At 53.3% G+C, this 20,607-nt stretch overlaps 1 protein-coding gene across 7 annotated transcripts in view; it reads left to right on the forward strand.

Annotated features, from left to right (window-relative positions):
- Slc38a12 (solute carrier family 38 member 12) overlaps positions 1–20,607 on the forward strand; it is a 58,706-nt gene that overhangs the window by 3,448 nt on the left and 34,651 nt on the right. For 4 of the 7 annotated variants that reach the window (NM_001191655.1, XM_087572520.1, XM_087572522.1 and 1 more), the window contains 6 exon segments: positions 5,166–5,287; positions 8,566–8,647; positions 9,039–9,135; positions 9,808–9,888; positions 12,648–12,747; positions 13,066–13,174. In NM_001191655.1, coding sequence (NP_001178584.1) covers positions 5,166–5,287; positions 8,566–8,647; positions 9,039–9,135; positions 9,808–9,888; positions 12,648–12,747; positions 13,066–13,174 — 591 coding nt within the window. 7 annotated transcript variants of the gene reach the window in all.

Genomic DNA, 20,607 nt, shown 5'->3' on the forward strand with positions numbered 1-20,607 from the left:
GGGTTTCTTAATCTACCATCCTAGAAGAATAAGTCTGGGGTGTGTGTGTGTACCATGTGCCTGGTGCCCACAGAGACCAGAAGAGGACATCAGATTCCCCCAGAACTAGAGTTAAAGACAGTTGTGAGCTGTCATGTGAGTGCTGGGAACTGAACCCAGGTCCTCTGCAAGAACAGCACATGCTCTTAACCACTGAGCCATCTCTCCAGAGCATACTGCCTCTCTCCCTCTCCCTCTCCCTCTCCCCCTCCCCCTCCCCCTCTCCCTCTCCCTCTTTTTCTCTCGCCCCCTCTTCCTCTTCCTCTCCCTTCTTCTCTCTCCCTTCTTCCCTGTCTTTTTAAATTTCTTTTTTTTAAACTGTTATGTGTGTCTGTTCTTGCGTGTAGGCAAGAAGAGGGTGTTAGATCCCTTGCAGATCCCCGAACTGAATTATAGGTGCTCATGAGCCTGACCTGGGTGCTATGGCCCAGACTTAACCTGTAATTTGCCAGATCAGGTAGGCCAGCTAGACAGCAAGCTCTAAGGGTCCCCTGCATCTGTTTCCCGAGGGGGTCCCCCTGCATCCACCTCCAGTGGATCCCCCTGCATCTGCCTCCCTAGTATTGGGATAACAAGTGCTTGCTCCCATCCCCAGGCTTCTTTGAGTGTTTGTTGTTGGTCCCCCCCCCCCCCCGAGCTGGGGACCAAACCCTGGGCCTTGCGCTTCCTAGGTAAGCGCTCTACCACTGAGCTAAATCCCCAGCCCCGAGTGTTTGTTATTGTGAGACAGTGGCTAGCCTTGAACTCACTATTTAGACCAGGCTGGCCTCGAATTCACAGAGACCCACTTGCCTCTTCCTCCTGAGTGCTGGGATTAAAGTAATGGACCACCACACCCCACCTTCTTACGTGGGCGCTCAGGAGTAAAGTCAAACCTTGGGTCTGCATGACAAGCACTTTATTGACTCAGCCACCTCCACGGCCCTGCAGTCTTAAATCCTCCTTGGTGCTCAGATACCATTGCTGCCTCCTGATGCCTTTGACTGCCCTCAGGGGACGCTTCTGAGAGATGGTGCTTGGCTGTGCTGGGTACTTTCTGGTGCAGGGATGCAGGCAGACACTACGCTGTACTAAGCTCTCTAGGGTGGCGCTGCGGGGCTATGCCTTCCCTGGTTCAGCACACAGGGGAGCCAGGCAAGCCTGCATGTGTAGGTTGGTCTTCAGAGAATACAACAGGGCCTCATTCCTCCACTTTCTGCCACCCTTCCAAGGAGGCCGCCTCCTCCCCCACGGTCATGTGACGACCTTTTCCCCTCCACAGCTCCTCTTGACCTATGCCGAGGCTGAGTTGAGAGTGGCTTCCTTTTGCCTGCTCCTCATGACCAATGCTCACTGGGCACCTTTCCTGAAAGCACAGAGGATTTAGTGTGCGCCCAGATTGCTGAGGCCCACAGGTGGCAAAGGAACCCTGCCTTGCACTGCTGAGCTCCCCAGTGGACACACAGTGTTTACCCCAGACCTAAAAATAGCAACAGAGAAAGACAAACAAGTCTAGAAGTCTGTTTCCTAGTTTACTTTTATTTTTAATCAGAAATTGTTAGGTGTTTTCCCTGAACGTATACAAGTGCACAATATGATTGCAGTTCCCACAGAAGCCAGAAGAAGTTGTCAGATCCCTTGGAACTAAATCTACAGATGGTTGTGAGCCATCATATGCTGTAGGGAAAGGAACCCAGGCCCTCTGGACGAACAGCCGGTGCTCTTAACCAAAGAGCCATCTCCTCCACCCTACAAATGTTCGTTTTCTGGACAGGATTTCTCGTGTAGCCCTGGCTGTCCTAGGACTCACTCTGTAGACCAGGCTGGCCCTGAACTCAGGTCTGCCTGTCTGCCTCCTGAGTGCTATGCCCCTTCTACAAGTGTTTCTTATACTTCTCAAAAAATTTTACCTGCATGTATGTCTGTGAGAGTGTGTCAGATCCCCTGGAACTGGAGTTATAAACAGTTGTGAGCCGCCATGTGGGTACTGGGAATTGAACTCAGGACCTCTGTAACAGCAGCCTGTGCTCTTAACCACTGAGCCATCTCTCCAGCCCCATGTCACGTTCTTAAAGCCCTTTGCCTTGCTTCCACCATGAGAAGCCTCTCAGAAGGCCGTTTTCATTAAAGTTCCTACCACTGCTTAGTGTTTCTCTTAAAAATGTTAGGTAGAGAGCAAGGCTGCTCAGAATCTAGATGATGTCAGGGGGTCAGCCGGGGTCTGTTCTCAGTGCCTACGGGGAGCCCACCAGAGATGGCCACTCAGACACAGCATAGAGCCAATTGAAAGTCTTTATGCCAGCTGACTGGGACCACACCCAAGTATTGATGGGGGTGACAACATAAACCGGACAGGGACCTAGGTATGGCCCCACGTGTGCAGATCATGGGATTTTAAAGGGCAGAGACCTTGTCCAGACACATTGCTCATCAGCTGAGGAGGGCCGGGGGCTTCGCAGAGTAAGCAGTTTGAAGCAGGCAGTTTTAGCAGACACTAGGACGCTAAGATAAGAGGTTATCTGGAGGAGGTTCCGCACAAACAGGCTGAGATAGCTTAGGCCATCCTGACCTTTGGTTCCTAGAATAGCATTACATGGTTTCCCCTGGAATTCTCTATCAAGGAGATCAGATTCTTGTTAAACCAGAAGCAGGCTCAGCAAGACTACAAGGTGGAGGAACTCTGCACCGTCTTGGCCTGTCACCCCTGCTCCAAACCCCCCAAACCATAGCACCCCCATCATTTCCACAAGGGCCTGTGTCCTCTGTGGCTTGGTTCACCAACCACAGCCACTGTAAGGCTCCCAGGACGCCCTATGCACCCCTGTAAGAATGTGACGTCAGAATCCACGTCACACACGGTCTCACACGGATCCGGACACTGTGGACCCCTAGCTAATAGACTTCCGGGTGCCAGGGTCTCTCAGCCGAGGACAGGAGGGTGGCCACGCATTTCCCTTCCCTTGCAGCATCGCAGGCAGAGAGCAGGGCTGCAGACTACACTGTGTAATGGTCTTCATCCTAAAAGCTGTAAGACAGAGCCTCCCATGCTATGGAGACCGGACTCTCTTCTTCAGAGCCATGCTGTTTATTGGTTTGTCTGGCCATGGCATTAATAACTCTTCATAAAGTCCTTATCCCAACCGTCTCAGAAAGCTGTAAGACAGAGCCTCCCATGCTATGGAGACCTGCCTCTCTTCTTCAGAGCCATGCTGTTTATTGGTTTGTCTGGCCATGGCATTAATAACTCTTCATAAAGTCCTTATCCCCAACCGTCTGTCTCAGTGTCCCTTTGAAGCCCACATTCAAGGCCTCGTGTCCCCCCCCCCCCACTTCTCCCACCGTAAGCCTTTGTACCTGGAAGTCCCGCTCCTTGACCTTATTCCCGTATGAAGGGGGAGTCACACAGAGCAGGAGATGTGCCCACCATACAGCCCATCTTCGGAGGTCAGAAGACAGCTCTGGGGAGTTGGTTCTCTCCTCCGTTATACAGGCTCAGGGGATCAACCGGAGAGGGTCAGGCTTTTCCCCCCCGAGCACTTTTAACTCCTGAGCTATCTCAAAAGCACGCGCTGCTCCTCTTCCTTCTTCCTCCTTCTCTTCCTCCTCTTCCTTCCCTTTTCCTCTTCCTCTTCCTCTTTTTTTTTTATTTTTTTTATTTTTTTGGTTCTTTTTTTTCGGAGCTGGGGACCGAACCCAGGGCCTTGCGCTTCCTAGGCAAGCGCTCTACCTCTGAGCCAAATCCCCAACCCCGTTTTTTTTTTTTTTTTTTTTTTAACAGTATCTTATTGTGAATCCTACGTTGGCCAGTTCCATATTCCCCTCTCCTTAGACTCCCACATGCTGGGACTGCAAAAAATGGCTTAAATTGCTTAAAGCACTCTACATTATCTCTTGCAACCAAGCCACAGTTGTTCTCTTCTTTCTCCTCTCCCACCATAACCGATGTCTCTGTTCTCATTGTCTCTCCCCTCTGTAGTCAACAGCTTTATTGGTTGAAGGGTGTGTCTGTAGAGTACCATTTAATTCTCAGGTGAAGGATGTGTCTGGCAAGTACCTCGGACTCCTCAGGAGTACCATGGACTCCTCAGCCACAGGCCAGGCCAGGGGCTCAGCGCTGGTTGAGTGAGGGAGTGAGCTGAGCAGAGCTAGCTAACTTATTTTAGCCAGGTACACACTGGCTTCAAAGTGCCGGTGATGAAATTGACCCCAGCCAAGGCACGAATGCTGAGGACACAGTCACTTGTAAAAAGCCTGACTTAGAATTCAGAAGGCCTGAGGCCTCTGTCGAGCTCGAGATAAGCTGAGCAGGGTGTGGTGAGGGCCCTTTGACTTTAATTGTGTAGCATGGTCGCTGTGTCAGGTTTTTATATTCTTATTTATAAGGCATGTTAAGTGTGTACATGCATGAACTCATGGGTGGCGGTAAGAGGACAACTTGCAGGAGCCAGTGGATCCATGGACTTGAACTTGGAATGTCAAGTTTGGCAGCAAGCACCTTTACCCACTGAGCCATCTCTCTGGCCCTGTAAGTTTTGCTGTTGTTTTAAATCCTGAACTTGATAGTCAACTGTGGTAACGCATGACTATAGTCCTAAGACAGAAAGATTGCCGTGGGTTTAAGGCCGGCCTGGGCCACTTAATACCAGGACTACATAATAAGGCTTTGTTGTCACAAACAAAACAAAAAAGCCCAATCCTGAAGTTGGTGTGGGGTGAAGGCTATAGTCCGTTATGTGGATGCCACTGCTCAGAGGACAGCAGCAAGAGCTGGTACAGAAGTAGAGCGAATCAAGGGATCAGCCACCTCTGAGAGGTTCTCTAGAGGTCAGTAGGCTTGTTCAGCCTCATGCCGGTGTCCTGCCTGTGGCACTCTGTCTTCAGGAAGCCCCAGCCAGGTTGAGTGGAGTGCAGGAACAGACCGAAATTGATAAGACTGGAGACCGAGGGGCTGTCATCCTCTGGGTGTCCGTTGCAAATGTGTGGCTTCCTGACACCTGGCTACAGACGGAGACTCTTTAGGACTCAGGTGCCATCCCTCCCTGTCTCCCTGGTGAAGACTAGGAAAGGCCTTCACAGTGCTGATGTCATCCAGAGCCGTCCTTGGGTTAATTAATCCCCTGGCTGAACATTGCTCCTGTTGGTTCCAGGTCGGGCTGGTGTACATGTTTAACCTCATTGTGGGCACAGGCGCGCTCACCATGCCCAAGGCCTTTGCCACTGCCGGGTGGCTGGTCAGCCTCATCCTGCTGGTATTCGTAGGCTTCATGAGGTAAGAGCTGTGGGGGCAGGGGGGGCGGGATGGGGCACATGGGCTGCCACCTGGGGACTAGGGACAGAACTGGAGGAAGTCCACCCAGGGAGTCTCTTAATTAACAGGAGAGCTCTTGAGGGGGTAGGAAGATTGCTGTTTCCATATATGTAGGTGAGTGGCTCCTAAGCTAGGTGGCCCAGAGCAAGGATCCAAAGGTCACCAGGGCCTTTTGCTATCAGAGCAGTGGAGTAGCCCTAAGCAGTTAAGCCAGGACACCAGACAAGCCCTTGAGGGGGGTCTCACGAGGCAATGCTAGTCCTGACAGACTTTCAGACTCCCTGCTCTGAGTTCTATCTCTTATAACCACCAGTCTTTGCCCTCTGAGAAGTCAGCACTCAGCCACTGAAAAGGCCGGCTAGTGATCGAGTTTGCAATTTAGATTTGCTTAAAATCATTTACTACAGGCACACACATTCACAGATGTACCCACACATACATATGTATGCACACATGCATGGATATATGCACACGCACACACATACATATACACATATATGGGACAGTCAGTTTTTTAGGGACCTGCCCTGTGTCCACCCCCACTCGCCCAGGCCTTCACGAATACTAACTTTGTCGACCAGATGTTGGAGGGGTCAGCAGTCCATCACAGTGGTCCAAGCTGTAATTAGAACAAGGCAAGTCCAGCCCCCTCCACCAGGTAGGAACCCATGTAAAAGAGGTGGGAAGTCCGGCTGCAGAGACGGCTCGGCAGCTCAGAGCACTTGCTGCTCTTGCCAGGGACCTGGGTTTAGCTCCCAGCACCCACATGGTGGCTCACAACCATCTATAACTCCAGTTCAGGGGATCCGATGCCCTCTATGGGCAGTGCCCAGATTTTATGGTGCACATACATACATACATACAAACATACATACATACATACATAATACATACATGCAGGCAAAGAAACATTATAAAAAATAAAATAAATTAAAACAGAAGGAAGCCAGGTGGGGTGGTGCACACCTGTAAAACCAGTGCCGGCGCAGCTGCAGGACAAACAGGAGTGGAAGAGGTCATCCTCGGCTGCAGAGTAGATGACCTCCACCCCCACCTCCTCCAAGGAGTATCTCCCCTGGGAGACAGCACTTCTCCTACACCATCCTCCCCATTAGGGACTTCCCACAGAAAACGACGAAGATCTCTCTGCCCCTGTGGACCTGACCACATCTTGGGTGTGGACAGAGTGAGGAAGGCAGAGCTTACTGGAGAGCAAATTACAAGGTGATTAGAGAAAAAGCTGCAGAGGGGCTGGGGAGGTGGGGACACTGCAGGTTAAAGTAGGGCCCGGGGCGTGGAGCATGGGGACCTGGGACGTGGGGGCCAAAACCTGGGGTGTAGGGGAGCGAGGAGCTGTACCACATCAGAGGCTTGAGGAAAAGAGCACCCTAGAAAAAAGGAAGCGGCGATAAAAGCTGAAGAAAACAGGCCCAGAAGAGGCTCATGGGAGGGGGTCACACCCAAACTTTGAGGTTTCCTTGTGCACTCATTTTGGGGAACCTTGGGGGTGAACCTCTGAGTACTGTTGGCTTGTTACATACCTCATGCTCTGGTAACCAACAGCCCTCAGAGTTCTGGTCCAAGTCACTGTGTCCCCTTTAAAGGCTCAGTACAGGCAGCCGTCTGAATGGGGAGTGATTACTGGAGACCCCCAGGTAGGGGCTGCTACGCCCCTCTCCACTAAGCCCGTTTGCTTGGTTTGATCAATGGGTTGACTCTGCACAACTGACAGAAGCTTTCTTACGTCTTAATTAAGATTGATTTCAGTTTCGCTCCTAATACGGCGTGGAAAGGCAGAGTCCTTAGAAGGACCAGTTAAGCAAGATAATGAGAAACCTGTCTGGGCTTCCCCAGGCTTTCATGCCTCCAGTCCCTGACCCACTGGTGGAGGGATGTGGGTTCAACTGTGAGCAGCCCAGCAGGTCTCTTCCCACCTGATTGGAGGCTTTAGCATTTACTGCTGGCTGTACCGGAGGGCGTGGGGACAGAGTTGCGCAGTCCTCAGGAAATCTGGAGAAAAGTGTTAGATTTATGCCCAGGGTTGCAGCAGCCAAAGGCAGCACCCTGTGTCTACTGTGAATGGAAGCCGCCCTGTAGGCTGTGGGTAAGCGTCTGGTACCTTTTCCCAGTCCCCCTTGAGGGAAACAAGGATACAAGCTTATCTTAAAATTGAGCCAAATTACTTAGGAAATGACACTGGTGCCAAAGGCTTCCAGAGCCGAGATGCACTTTCAGCCACCGTCCCGTGGTCCTCACACAGTGTGTGTCATTGAACGTTGGCCACTGCTCTGCATTCTGGTGAGAAGTGAAAGTTGCCCGCTCTCCTCCCAGAAGCTGTAAGAGGCCCCTTTTGTGAATCAGCCCGCCACCTCAGAGCACCATTTAGCGTCTGCCCCAGCAGGCCCTTTCTGGGCAGCAGGACTGCCTCACCTACCTGAGTGCGACCTACCCCCACCCCAGCTTGAGGGGTCACCCACTGTCTTAGTAGGGGTCACTACTGCTGTGATAAAGGGGTTTATTCAGCTTACACCTCCACTGCTCATCACTGTAGGAAGTCAGGGCAGGAACTCACACAGGGCAGGAACCTGGAGGCAGGAGCTGATGCAGAGGCCATGGAGGGAGCTGCTCTCCGGCTTGCTCCCTATGGCTTGTTCACCCTGATTTCTAAAGAACCCAGGACCACCAGCCCAGGGATGGCACCACCTACAATGGGCAGGAGCCTCCCACATCAAACACTGATTAAGAAAATGCCTTACAGCTGGATCTTTCTGAGGGCCTTTTCTCAACTGAGGTTCCCTCTTTCCAGTTAACTCTAACCTGTGTCAAGTTCACATAAAACCAGTCAGCACACGCTCCCATCTGCTGGTTTCAGAACCCTCTCCTGTGTGGGAGGCTAAGGTTGGTAGTGACTTTGAGGCAAGACAGTCATTTGGTGTGCACAGTGACACTTTAATTTCTCTTTTACACACACACACACACACACACACACACACACACACACACACACTCCTGTAGGGATGGGTCCCAGTGATCAATTCAGATCATCAGGCATGGCAGCAAACACCCACTGAGCCACCCCGCTGGCCCCAAACCATGGACTTTGGCCAGGGAGCACCATCTCAGAATTTCTGTGGAGAATTACTCTCAGAGGAGAGAATGCTGCAGTTGGGAATTTGTTGGTTGGGTCAGATTGCTCTTCCTGCTGCCCGTCATGCCATTAACATGTGACTTCCCCTCAGCTTTGTGACGACCACCTTTGCGATGGAGGCCATGGCCGCAGCCAACGCCCAGCTCCGCTGGAAGAGGATGGAGATCCACAAGGTGAGTGCATCGCCCTCACCCTCAAGGCGGTGCCTCTGTTTAGTCCTGCACCCAGGCAGCCTCTGCAGGCCTCTCCAGCAGCCCCAGCCCACGGTTTAGCTGCTTCGAAAGTAGCCACATACAGCTCAAGGGATACACACAGTGGCCGCCATCTTAGCATTGCAGCCTTGGTCCCTGACACAACCACCCAGAGCTCACTCGTTCATTCTGAACCTTTGTCCCAGGGACACTCCTGTCTCCATCTTCTGATGTGACAGGACACACAGAGCCTCCAAGGGACACCTTCTGGAAGGAATGAGCAAGGAAGGGCCAGTGTCAGCTGGGGTTTCTTAACGTTATACGCTCAGCTCTCTCCTCTCTTTTCCTCCTCGTCCATCCTGCTGTTTCCCAGGAAGAGGATGACGAAGACTCCTCCACAGCCTCAGACAGTGACCTCCTCAGCCAAGACAACTACGAGAGGGCAGAGAAACGCCCCATCCTGTCTGTGCGTAAGTCTTGGGCAGACGGCCTCTGAAGTGTCAGTTTAGAAGGCTGGGGAGTAGGGATCCTGAGCGCAGGCCTAGTCTCTGCCCCTCCACCTCTGCCTCCTATGTATAGACTGGCACATTACCTAAGCTCTGTGCCTCAGTTCCTGCCCTTCTGTGGTCACTGAAATAATCGGGGTCTGCCTATGTCCACGTGCTTCTCTGGCTTCATCTCCGACACTCCCAACCCCACCCAAGACACACACACACCCTTACCTCCCCATCTCGGCCAAAGTTAGCTCCCTGTCTCATCCCGTGCTGGCTGGAATTAGGAGCATGTGTGAATTCTCTTTAGACTGGGGCTGGGGGTGCAGCTTGCTGGTGATACACTCCCCCAGTGTGCCCTGAGCTCAGACCTCATCCCCATTCCCTGACATAAAAATAACCAAATAAATCAAAAGGACTTCAAATGCTTGAAGCAAGAGTTAGAAGGAAAACTAAAACTGCCGGGGAAGTGTATCTCAGCAAAGACTGCTCTAACTGGCAAGCGTGAGGACCCGAGCCGAGAGGGGAGAAAAAGTTTCAAGGGTTGAAGAGGCTCCATGATATAGTTCTAGAGAATTCCCAGAGTTCCAGCAGCCCCCCTCAGGGCTCTCCTGGTGAACAACCTCTTCCCTGTCTGTTCCGGCCCCACAGAGAGACGCTCATCAGCCAGCCTGTTTGAAATCACAGAGCGGGTGGAAATGGGACAGATGGCTTCCATGTTCTTCAATAAAGGTAACAGTCACCCTGGGATGGTGTGTGGAGCGGGCACACTCGACCCTTGCTGAAACTCCTGGCCTTTGTCCCGAGTTCCGTGTTGAAGGGCAGGGCAGCTAGGTGGGAGCAGAGCAGCCATCTTGTTGGACTAGCTTTCCTTTGTCTTCCTGGGGTTCCTTGCTGCACACTGACCTGAAGACCAAGGCTTATCCATCCAACTAGGTCAGAAGTCCTAGGTCACCTTGCCTTCCAGCTAAAGGAGCCAGCGGCACACAGCCATAGAATCCGCCTCGCACACCTGTCCCCTCTCGGCCAGCAGAGGGAGCTAGAGTCCCACATCGATGTTGCCCAGCGATGATCAAGCCCTGGAGAGCTGAGGCAGCATGCGCCTTCCGGGCTCTGCTTGTTCCTGGCTGGCATTTGCTACAACCTGCAGGTGTCCACCTGACTCCAGTATCTACCAGTGACAGCCTTTTCTGTCTCTGTGGTAAATCTTATTTTTTGGAAACTGGGCTGTTTTAAGCACTTAATATTTAGTGCCCTTCTTTCTAAGCTGTCTTAGAATTTTATGCCAAAGCCTCTCCATTTGCCGATCGGGGCATCTCTGTCAGTTCTGGTCTTGAGTGTGGCTCTGGAGTTAGGGGAGGATTGCAGAAATGGGAATCTACTTGACTTGGAACTAAACACCAAGCACTCAGTTTGTCATCCAAGGTGCAGATCAGTCATTGGTCCAGGAAAGGTAATTATGGGCACAGGCTGGCCAAAGCTGGCTCCATTCTCCTCTCTGGGCCAGCCTCTTAAAGGTCTGCATGATTCTTCAAAGTCAGTGTGACTGTGTTGAGGCCACATTTGTGCCTTTCCTTTGTCCCCTTCCATCACTGACCCCCCCACCAAGGGGGGGGGGAGAAGCATATAAGCATCCCCTCCGAGAGCCACTCAGAGTTCTCCAAATTCAAGGTTGAAAAAACCAACAGTGCGTCAATGGGAGAACACACACATTCTAAACCATCTCGCTTGTTGATGTGTTCTGTAGCCCTTCCTGATCTCCCTCCTTCTTTGTGTGCATGTCTGTGTGTACACATGACACACATACATGTGTGTGGAAGCCAGAGGCTGACGTCAGGCATCTTCCTACTCTTCCCCCTGTACATTTTGAGAGACGGTCTTGCACTGAAGATGGGGTCCACCAATTCGGTGAGGCTGACCAACTAGACTCGTCCCCAAAGCTAAGATTACAGGAGCATGTCTGACTTTTTTATGGGGTGCTGGAGAGCCAAACTCGGGTCCCCAGACTCCTCCCCTGATTTCTTTACATTAGTAGCTTACACTGTCTTGTCTGCCCACATCTCATAAAAATTAGCGCATTCGTGTGCGGTCAGCCCCAGCCGTGGAAGAGGCCCCCGGTAGCTCCTGCAGGACTTCTCAGGCTTGGCACTGGGGACATCGGGCTGGTAACCCTATGTCGTGGCAGCCCGTCTTGAGCATGTAGGGAGGTGAGACAGTGTTTTTGGCCTCTAGCTCCAGAGCCCGCCCCTGCTCTGCTCTGCTCTGCTCTGTTCAATAACTCAGACCGCCAGGTTGTTCCGTCACCTGTGACAGAGCTGCACCCTCCACAAAAGGCTCCCCTGGGCTCCACACTCATCTCTTGCCATTAGAAATGCCAGGCCCAGACATTAGCATCCTCTTGGGAAGTTCACTGATCCTCCTACTTTGTGTCTAGTAATGAAATTTTATTGATCAAGGAGGGCTGACAGGAGTTCATAAACAGCCAGCACTGTAGCTACTGGTGGGTGGCGGAAAGCGACGGGAGGCAGTGAGGCCTTCCCACTGAGAGTGTTGGCACCAGAGAGGAAAGGCGGGCTGTACCTAGAGCCTGGGGTCATGAATGACAGACAGCCCCAGGAGCTTCGAGCCACATCAAGGTCGATTCCGATGTGTCAGGAAAGGGTATGACACCTGTCATTTTAAAAGCACCTGCTGTGCCCTCCTGGGTTCGCTTTTAAATTCTCTTTTCCTGGCCCCTTTTCTCAGGATTCCGAGGAGCAGAGCTGACCTCACATAGCCCAGGACTAACATGTCCTGGGCTTTCCCCTGGGGACCTGTAGACTGCTCTGAGCCACCAGGATTAGAAGGGAACTGTCACTTCCTTTTTCTGCCTGTTCTCAGAGAAACCAGCAGCTTGACATCGGGCACTCAAGCTCTTAGTCTAAGTGCAAGTTTGGGCCTGATTGTCTGGGACCGTGGCCCTTAGGTGTTGGCCCCAGCTACCTGTGCCTAAGCTCCTCCAGGGCAGGGCATGGATCTTTGTATCCAGATCCATTTATTTATTTATTATTCTATTTATTTATTTTGTTTGGGAGGGGACATGTGTGTCAAGGCTGGGGGTGGGGCACAGGACGACCTGCTGAAGGTTCTCTCCTGTCACATAGACTTCAGGGACTAAACTCAGACCATCAGGCCCAGCGGCAGATGCCTCCACCCACTGAGCCACCTTTCTGGGCCTGCTGGCGTAGATCTGACTCCTCTCTCTGATCTTCAGGTTCGACAAACCTCTCAGGCGCTAGTCCCAAGCTGATGCATCTTCTGCCAGCCTCACAGTTTAGCCAGCTAGAACAAGAAACAGGAGTTTGGGGTCACACACACCCCACTTTTTGTAGAAGGCAAATGGCCTGAAGAACCGAGAACAGCAGGAAGCAGTAAAGAGAGACTCAGGGATCAAAAGAGAACACAAACGTGTCTGCCTCTGGCTCCCTGACCTATGACTTTGTCGCTTTCAGTGGGAGTCAACCTGTTCTATTTCTGCATCATTACTTACCTGTACGGAGACCTCGCCATCTACGCGGCAGCTGTGCCCGTGTCCCTCATGCAGGTGACCTGGTGAGTATCCCCTCGTCTGCCGTCCCCACGCTGGTCGCAGACCCACAGGCCCACTCCACCAGCAGGGCAGAGAGTCAAGCACAGCCCTAAACAGACCCACAGCCTAAGGAACGCCACACCCAAGACCCTTCTTCGCCACAGGGCCAGCTGTGCCCTCTGTCCTCCCAAGGCATATTCTGTATCCCCAGACCTGTGAGCCATTGTACCACATGACCAAGTGGGACTTGTCCTGAGGGGTGGTTTGTGGGGAGTGGGAGCTGCAGCCCCACAGTCTCTCCCTGCCCACGATGAGCCCCAGTTTGCCATCACTCTCTTCAGCAGTGTCTCTGGAAATGACTCCTGCGGCGTGGATACAGACGCCAAATACAACGACACTGACCTGTGCTGGGGGCCCCTGCGCCGGGTGGATGTCTACCGGATTTATCTGGTGAGTGTCCTGTTCTGGGCCGGGGCACACGAGACCAGCGTGAGGGGCGCGGTGGACATTCAAACACCTTTCTTTCCTGGCTCAGCCCTTTGTCCAGAGAAGAGTCCTGCACTCCGCCACTCTCTGGCTCAGGAGTGAGGTCTTGGCTCCCGAGTCACGTGCGTGCAGCATGGAATGGGCCCCCAGCTTGAGGCTAGCAGGATGTCGAGAGCTTGTGTCGTGTTTTGAGGGGTATCCTGCAAAGGTCGTGCGTTCCAAAGACTTAGGTTTCGCTACAGGATCCACAAGTCTGGCCACCTTACAGTTGACCCTTAGCACAGACAGCCTCCTCAGGCAGGTCGGGCCCAGCCCAGCCCTCTCCTGTCTTCCCGTGGAGGAGGGCAGAAGACGAATCGCCTGCCTTACTCTTGATTGCTTCGTGCTGTGGTATGGTGGGGGTGGAGCTGACTAATACACTAGACAGGACTCAGATAATAGGAGGATGCAGCAGCAGAGGCCATTTGTCTCTGCCGGCCTCAGGCAGGCTCAGAAACACCTCCCCCTCCAGCTTCCGAATCCTTCTCTTAGTACTGTCTGCCCCCACTTGGTTCTTCTCAGACTGGGAAGCCATGCTGGGAGCCGCTCGGTCCTGGCTGCTGTACTGATGTGATGGGGCGAGGGGAGAGTAGGATCTTCTTGCCGGTGGCCCCTCAACTTGGGTCGTCCCCATCCTGCCTCGAGGTTCCATGGACTCGGTCAGCGGTGTTGCTGAGGTCTGGATGCATTAATTCCAAGGACTACTGAATGGGTTTTATCTTTCTGGCCAAGTAGGCTCCTGAAGGAACCTTGAAGCTTGGGCTCAGGAGATGTCTTGCCTGTGTTTCTATAGCTGTCACTCCATGGTCTGCTTCCCCTCTGGCCAGGATCCCCTCTGGCATGCTCATAGAATTTCATCCCTGACCCTGCCATCAAAAAGTCAGGCAGGTATTTGATAGCAAAATCCTCCACAGCCCTGGGAGTAGGCACACGAACCCACCAGGCAGCCAGGGGCCAAGCAGGGGTCCAGCCAAGGCTTTGCCTCTTAGCATTTCAGTATTCCGTGATTACGAACAAAGTACTCAATAAGGCCTTCCGAGTCCGTTCCCGCCCGGGTGTGAGTGGGAGACTGGGGAAGGTTTCTGGGTGCTCCGGGGAGGAATGACAGGAGCGGGGCTCTGGTGGGTCCTCGCCAGGGGAGGCCACCACAGTCCTCACACTCGGCCTGGTATCCTCCCCAGCCCACAGCACTGTCCACACTGAGCACCAGGGGTGTTGGTTGCTGCCGTTTGCTTGGCGAATCACTCAGAAGCACTGTTATTGCTGTGGTAAATTGTCCCTTCAGTCTTTTCTCTAAACCTTCCACATGATGGAAGCCTCCCTCCCCGAGTCCCAACAGCTCTGACGAACAGAGGGAACCCTTCGGGGAAGCAGACAGGCATTAATTACTGCCGTCATCTCCCAGACGTCATGCTTATAACTCAGGAGCTAATTGTCCTGGTGCCGCTAGCACTCCAGGCCGAGGGGCCAAGCCTTCAGAGTAGGAAGGGGAAGATTAGTGGCCCCCAGGAGCACACTTTCTGGGTAGTAGGCACGATCAGAGCTGGAGCCCCAGCCTGCCCAGAACCTTCACTTCACCTGCACACTTCTTCCCAGCTCAGAGGGCTGCTGGTTCAGGAGTCATCTTGGACGTTGCCTTGCAGCTTTGCATGCGGCTCCATTTCCAGTAAAGCTGGGCAGCATCCTGACACCAAGCGCCAGGGAGTGTGTCTGTCTGTCTGCCTGCACCCCACCCCGTGCCCAACTCTACTGAGGAGCAGGAGAAAAATAGCAGAGATGCCCGCGTCTTTCCCCAGGCTCAAGCCTCCTAGCAGACAATCGGGACACCCTTCCCTCCCAGCTAAGGGGGAACTAGACCCTGGCAAGTAGCTTCTTTGGGTCTCAGAAGTAGGTCCAGCATCCTGTAACCTGGCCTCTTCGTCATTCACGTTCAAGCCTTCTGTCCTTCCGGGGCTCTAGCATGCCTCTCACGACTGGCTGGTCTGATTTTGCTGTTCGTCGAGGTCCACCCTAAATACTAGCAGGGCAGCAAGCTGGCAGTAGTAGGCTGAAAGCGTACCCTCCCACCCCACACATAAATCACCTTGGGTAAACGGCGCCGTCCCAGGCCTGCATCTTTAAAGGGACTTAGGAATAACTGTCTTCATTGCTACTCCGGAACACTCTGTTCTGCGGGATAATGAAACAGGCTTTTATATTGTGGCTTTAATTTGCAGAGAGAGCCTTCTGGAAACCAGCTCAGGGAAGCCCCTGAGAAGCCCACAGAGAATGAGAATAGGCAGGCTAAGATCTACCTCTGAGGACGGCCTGTGAGTAGCATCATGGTCACATCAAGAAGGAAGCTTTGCAACTGCAGCTACCAGTTTCCTCCCCGAGCCCCTTCCCTTAGTGGACAGAAAATCCCCCCTCCCTTCCCGGTGTCCATGGTTCGTCCCGTGATCCCCAGTGCGGCTGATGAGTCAGTTTCTCCTCCTTCATCCCTGTGTCAACCTTAGAACAGGGTGCTGGCGATGCTCAGAGTCCCCTGCGTCACCCGCTGCTCCACGTGCGCTCTCAGGTGTCCCAGCATGCTGCCACAGGAGTGGCCTGTGCATTCTTGGTAGTGCCCGAGAGCATTATCAGGGTCTGTTTCGGTTGTCTGTGTGTCCTCAGCCATCTTCCCTGCTCCTCTGAGAGATGAAATGGGGAAGAGTCAGGCGGCCTGCGGAAGCACCCGTACCCAACCCCAGTGCAGGGCCAGGACTGGAGAGAAGGGAGGGCCGAAGGATCCGAGGGGCCCATGGCCAGTGGCCTATCAAAAGCAGTGAACTCCAAATCCATCAAGAGACCCTGCCTCAAAAAATCAGGCGGAGGGTGATAGGGGAACATTATGACTGGCTTTCACACGCTCACATACAGGTGGGTGCTCCCGCACATGCTTACACCATACACACCTAAGGAAAACATGGCATTTTGGTTCTATGTCAGTCACAGTGCCAAGGAGCCAGGGTCCCAGCGAAGCAGTGGGTTGGGTATGACTGTTCCTTCCTGGGGTGCTCTACCCTGTGGGATCGCATTGATGTTCCGTCCCTGGGCGCCCTACCCCCTGCCCGTGGTGGCACTTGCTGGCAGCTCCTTGTTTGAGCTGTTCTACCCCTTGTCCTGGGTCTCTGTCCAGCTCTATCCCTTCTCCCAGAGACCATCGAGGGTCAGTGGAGACTCCCTGAGAGCGGAAAGCTGTCAGTGTCTGCAGCTTACAGGTGGGCAGCATCTGCCGGGTCACGAGCAGACCAACAGGCTCCGGCCCAACAGTGCCAGAGCGCAGATGGCAAAGCGGAGCTTAGCCTGCTGGAGACCCAGCCACAAACTGCCCGTATTGAACAGGGGACCTTCATTGGGACAGGCAAGGTGACCCCAGCTTGTTCTCCTTAGGGGTTCTGAGATCTTCCTTTGAGGCACAGGTGATTAGGAAGAGATACAGCCCATTCACAAGCAGCAGGTACCCCGTCTCTCTCTCTGTGGGTGAGGGGCATCTTCCCCAGACCCCCTCCAGATACCTCCTCCTCCTAGAGGAAGAGGTTGGAGCTCAGAGCAGCACTACTTGCCAAGTCGCCCTGCTAGGTTACTTTAGGGGGTTCCTCCTGAGTCCCGATGGCCCCGCCCAGTCCTTCGCCCCGCCCACTGTCTTCTGACTGTCCCTGAGCTATTATAACACTGCCCATTGAAAACAGTAGTTCGTTCCTCTTTTCTTTCTTTTTTTTTTTTTTTCTTTTTCTTTTTTTTCGGAGCTGGGGACCGAACCCAGGGCCTTGCGCTTGCTAAGCAAGCGCTCTACCACTGAGCTAAATCCCCAACCCCTCGTTCCTCTTTTCAACCCAAATGTTTCTTCCAAGAATGTTGAGGGCACAGACAGATGAGGACTAAGTGTCCTCCAAGTGAGAGCGTGGAAACCCCACAGCCCAAGCTCTGAAAGCTCTTCTGTATCCCAGCTCGGCTCAGGCTCGGGCTCGGGCTCGGGCTCGGGCTCGGGCTCGGGCTCGGCTCAGGCTCAGCTCGGCTCAGGCTCAGGCTCAGGCTTCGGCTCGGCTCGGCTCGGCTCGGCTCGGCTCGGCTCGGCTCGGCTCGGGCTCAGCTCAGCTCTGCTCAGGCTTGTTCAATGTTGATTTTCAGGGATTGTTTTGATTTGTAGCTAGGGGCTCTTGTAGTATAAACTGTCCTTGAACTCACAGTGTAACCGAATCTGATCTTACACTCCTCATCCTCCTGCCTCCACCACATCTCAGGCAGTGTGCTCCCGATCACTGTTAGTAGTGGCTTCTGTGTCTCTGGTTTAGGCCTCCCAGTCACACCACCAAGGACATGCTGTCATCCCAGAGAATGGCTTCTGCAGGGTCCCCAGACCAAGGCAGACAGCCGGTTCAGTAAGTAGGCTGTGCTCAGGTATCACTCTTTTTTTTTTTTTAAGATTTATTCATTCATTTATTCATTTATTTTATGTATGTTGCTCTCTTCACCACCACCACACCAGAAGAGGGCAGACATCAGCTCTCATTACAGATGGTTGTGAGCCACCATGTGGTTGCTGGGATTTGAACTCAGGACCTCTGGAAGAGCAGACAGTGCTCTTAACCACTGAGCCATCTCTCCAGCCCCCCAGGTATCACTCTTAAGGCTCGGGACAAGTGCTGTGTTTGCAGGGCAGCCCTGGCTCCTCTGCACAGCTTGGGAAATACCAGCTTGCTATCCCCAGAGCAGGACCTGTCTCGGGGCCTGGGCTGCAGTGCCTGACCCTCCTGTGGACTCTGAGGCGTTCTTTCTCTCTGGCTGCCAGAGCAAAGCAGACTTTTCCTAGTACCTCAAGGAGGGCTGGAAGTGAGAGTCTCTTCCCAAGGACATTCCCTTCCCCAGCCAGAATTGGCTTTGTACTTTCTACAGCGGCCATGGTGCCCTGGGGCTGTCTAGCATCTGCTAATAAGTGGGTCACCGCCAGGATCACTTGAATATTCATCCTCACCCATTCTGGGGCAGGAGGTGGCCTAGAGGCCTTCAGGACCAGTGAGAAAGGAACATTAACCAGGAACAAGTAAGTCTTGGGAGCAGCAGCAATGCCACAGGACCTGGCCACACTCCTTGTCACGATGCTGTACCTCTAGGCTGTCACTTACTCGAGCCATTTTCTATGGTGGTGGTGGTGATGGCTCCAGAGCAAAAGTCCAGGAGAAAGTCGGGCAGGCGGATGCTGCCCCCGATTGTGTGCAGTGTGGCCCCTGGATGGAAAGGGGGCTGTCAGTTCTCAGTGCCTGAGGTGGAAGGGCAGTGCTTACAGATTTAGGATATCCCAGTGACTTCTTATGGGCACAGTGAGGGATGCCCATCTCCCCCCCCCCTCCCCCCATCCCCAGACTCAGTGTATTCCCCATTGGTGCCGAACCCTCTGCTTCCATAGAGGGGTTGGGGCTCAGGGAAGGAAGGGTGCATTTCTTCCCTGCATCCTGGAAGTTCAGATCCCTGCTCTCGGGCTAACATGAAGCGAATCCTATCGTCTGGCAGTGGCCAAGCTCAGGTTGGAATGATGGATGTGGAAGGATTAACTTGTCTCTTTCCTTCACAAGGAAATCAATAACACGGAATCAGGCCTGTGGTTTTCCTCCCAGAGCTAGCTTTGCATCAAATACAGGAACCGCCTCTTGTGGGTTTTGTTTGGTTTGGTTTTTTTTTTCTTTCTTCTAGTATGCTCTCCCCACCCCCTCTCTAAATGACATTCAGACACCTATCACTTGCTTCCAGCACTGGCTTGTTTTGTTATCCCCTCTCAAGAGATTCACGAACCCTACCAGGCCGCTTGTGGTCTCTCAGACCTCCAGACCTCTCTGTTCCTGCTTGGCCATTGTCCAGTGTTGCCCCAGACCACCCTCTCCTTCCTGAGGACACCCTGGTGCCACCCCACTGAGCCACACTATAACAGCCACCCCCCACCCCACCCCCGTCCCTTTGGGTGTGGACCTGAGCACCCTCCTCCTGCTCAGTGAGAAAGCTGTTGTTTTTTATTTTTAATGGCATTCTCGGGGACATGGGTTCTATCCTTGCATTAAGCCCACCCATCATGCCCTGCTGCTATGGCCAGTACCTGATGCACCAGTTTGGAGCACAGTGGATGATCCTGGGGCCACCCACCTGTGGGACGTGGGATTCTGAGGCATCGAGTGAGTCCTCTGTCTCAAGTACTTCCTTACCCAGCCACTCATGAGTTCGGAGTCGGGGTCCCCCGGGGCAAAAGGGGCCACTCAGACCTGCCCCATACTCCATCCCACCCCCGCTGCTCATCCCGGCCCTGTTTCGATGTCTTCTGTGCCCCAAATCTGGCTCCTTTGTCTAGAAACTAGTACAGCTTTGCAGACAGCATGTCCCCAACATGAGCCAGTTCATTCGGGGGCACCTGGGGAGGTAGTAGCTTGCCTTACCTAGCCACCAGGCCCTTTCTTCTCCCCATTCTCCCAGTTCAGGGACGCATCAGAGTGTGAAGACAGGCGTCCCGGTCCCTTGCCCCCAACTCACTCCCGTTACATGAAAACGCAAACTTGTAAAAAGAGACTGGAATAACTGTTAGCTGTTCCTTACCTCACAAGAGGATGTGCTGTAGTCTCCGATTTAAAATGTCCTGTGAGCTTTGGGAAGTGGAACCTCTAGGACGAATCTCTTGTGTAAAAGAGAAACACATTTGGGTACACAGGTACAGAGATTCAAAGCCCAGTTTGGGTATCTGGAGAAGCAGGTAGATGCCAGGTCTGGGTGGTCACCATTAAGAGCCCACCAAAGGGCAGTCTCAGGGATATCCCCACCCAGGCTTACACATGGACCCCTGAGCTGGAAAAGCATCCGGAGCCATGGCATATCCCCATGCCCACACCCACGCACTCGCCAGTTTGGTTGGGGAGCTTTCCAAGTAGGTCTCCGTGGGGCGTGTTCCCCTGCCGAGGGCCTTCTGCACCGTGCTTATTCTGGGCAATTTCTGTGCGCACTGATCACAGACCCCACACTGGACACTTGAGCCCTCTTCCTTTGTGAGCAGCAAAGTCAGGGAGTAAAGACTTGGTGTACCGTATTCCCCCCAGCCGCCAGGCTGCCCTTGCCGCCGTGTACCTGTGCACAAGCACATGTGTGATATTTCCAGCTTTCCCATGGCAGAGCAGAGCCCTGGGCAGCCTCCCAGTCAGCCCAGGCCACTCCCTGCTCTGTGTGCCCTCTGCTTCCAGAACTCCCATGGCTGGGCACAGGGCTAAAAATGACTTCCTACTCTGGCTGGTTGGTTGGCTGGTTTAGGTTTGGGGTGGGTTCTTTTGTTTGTTTACTTTAGTTTTAATTATGTGTATAATATGTTG

This window comes from Rattus norvegicus, chromosome 10 (assembly GCF_021556685.1).
Source record: "Rattus norvegicus strain SHRSP/BbbUtx chromosome 10, alternate assembly SHRSP_T2T, whole genome shotgun sequence".
Lineage (NCBI taxonomy): Eukaryota > Metazoa > Chordata > Mammalia > Rodentia > Muridae > Rattus > Rattus norvegicus.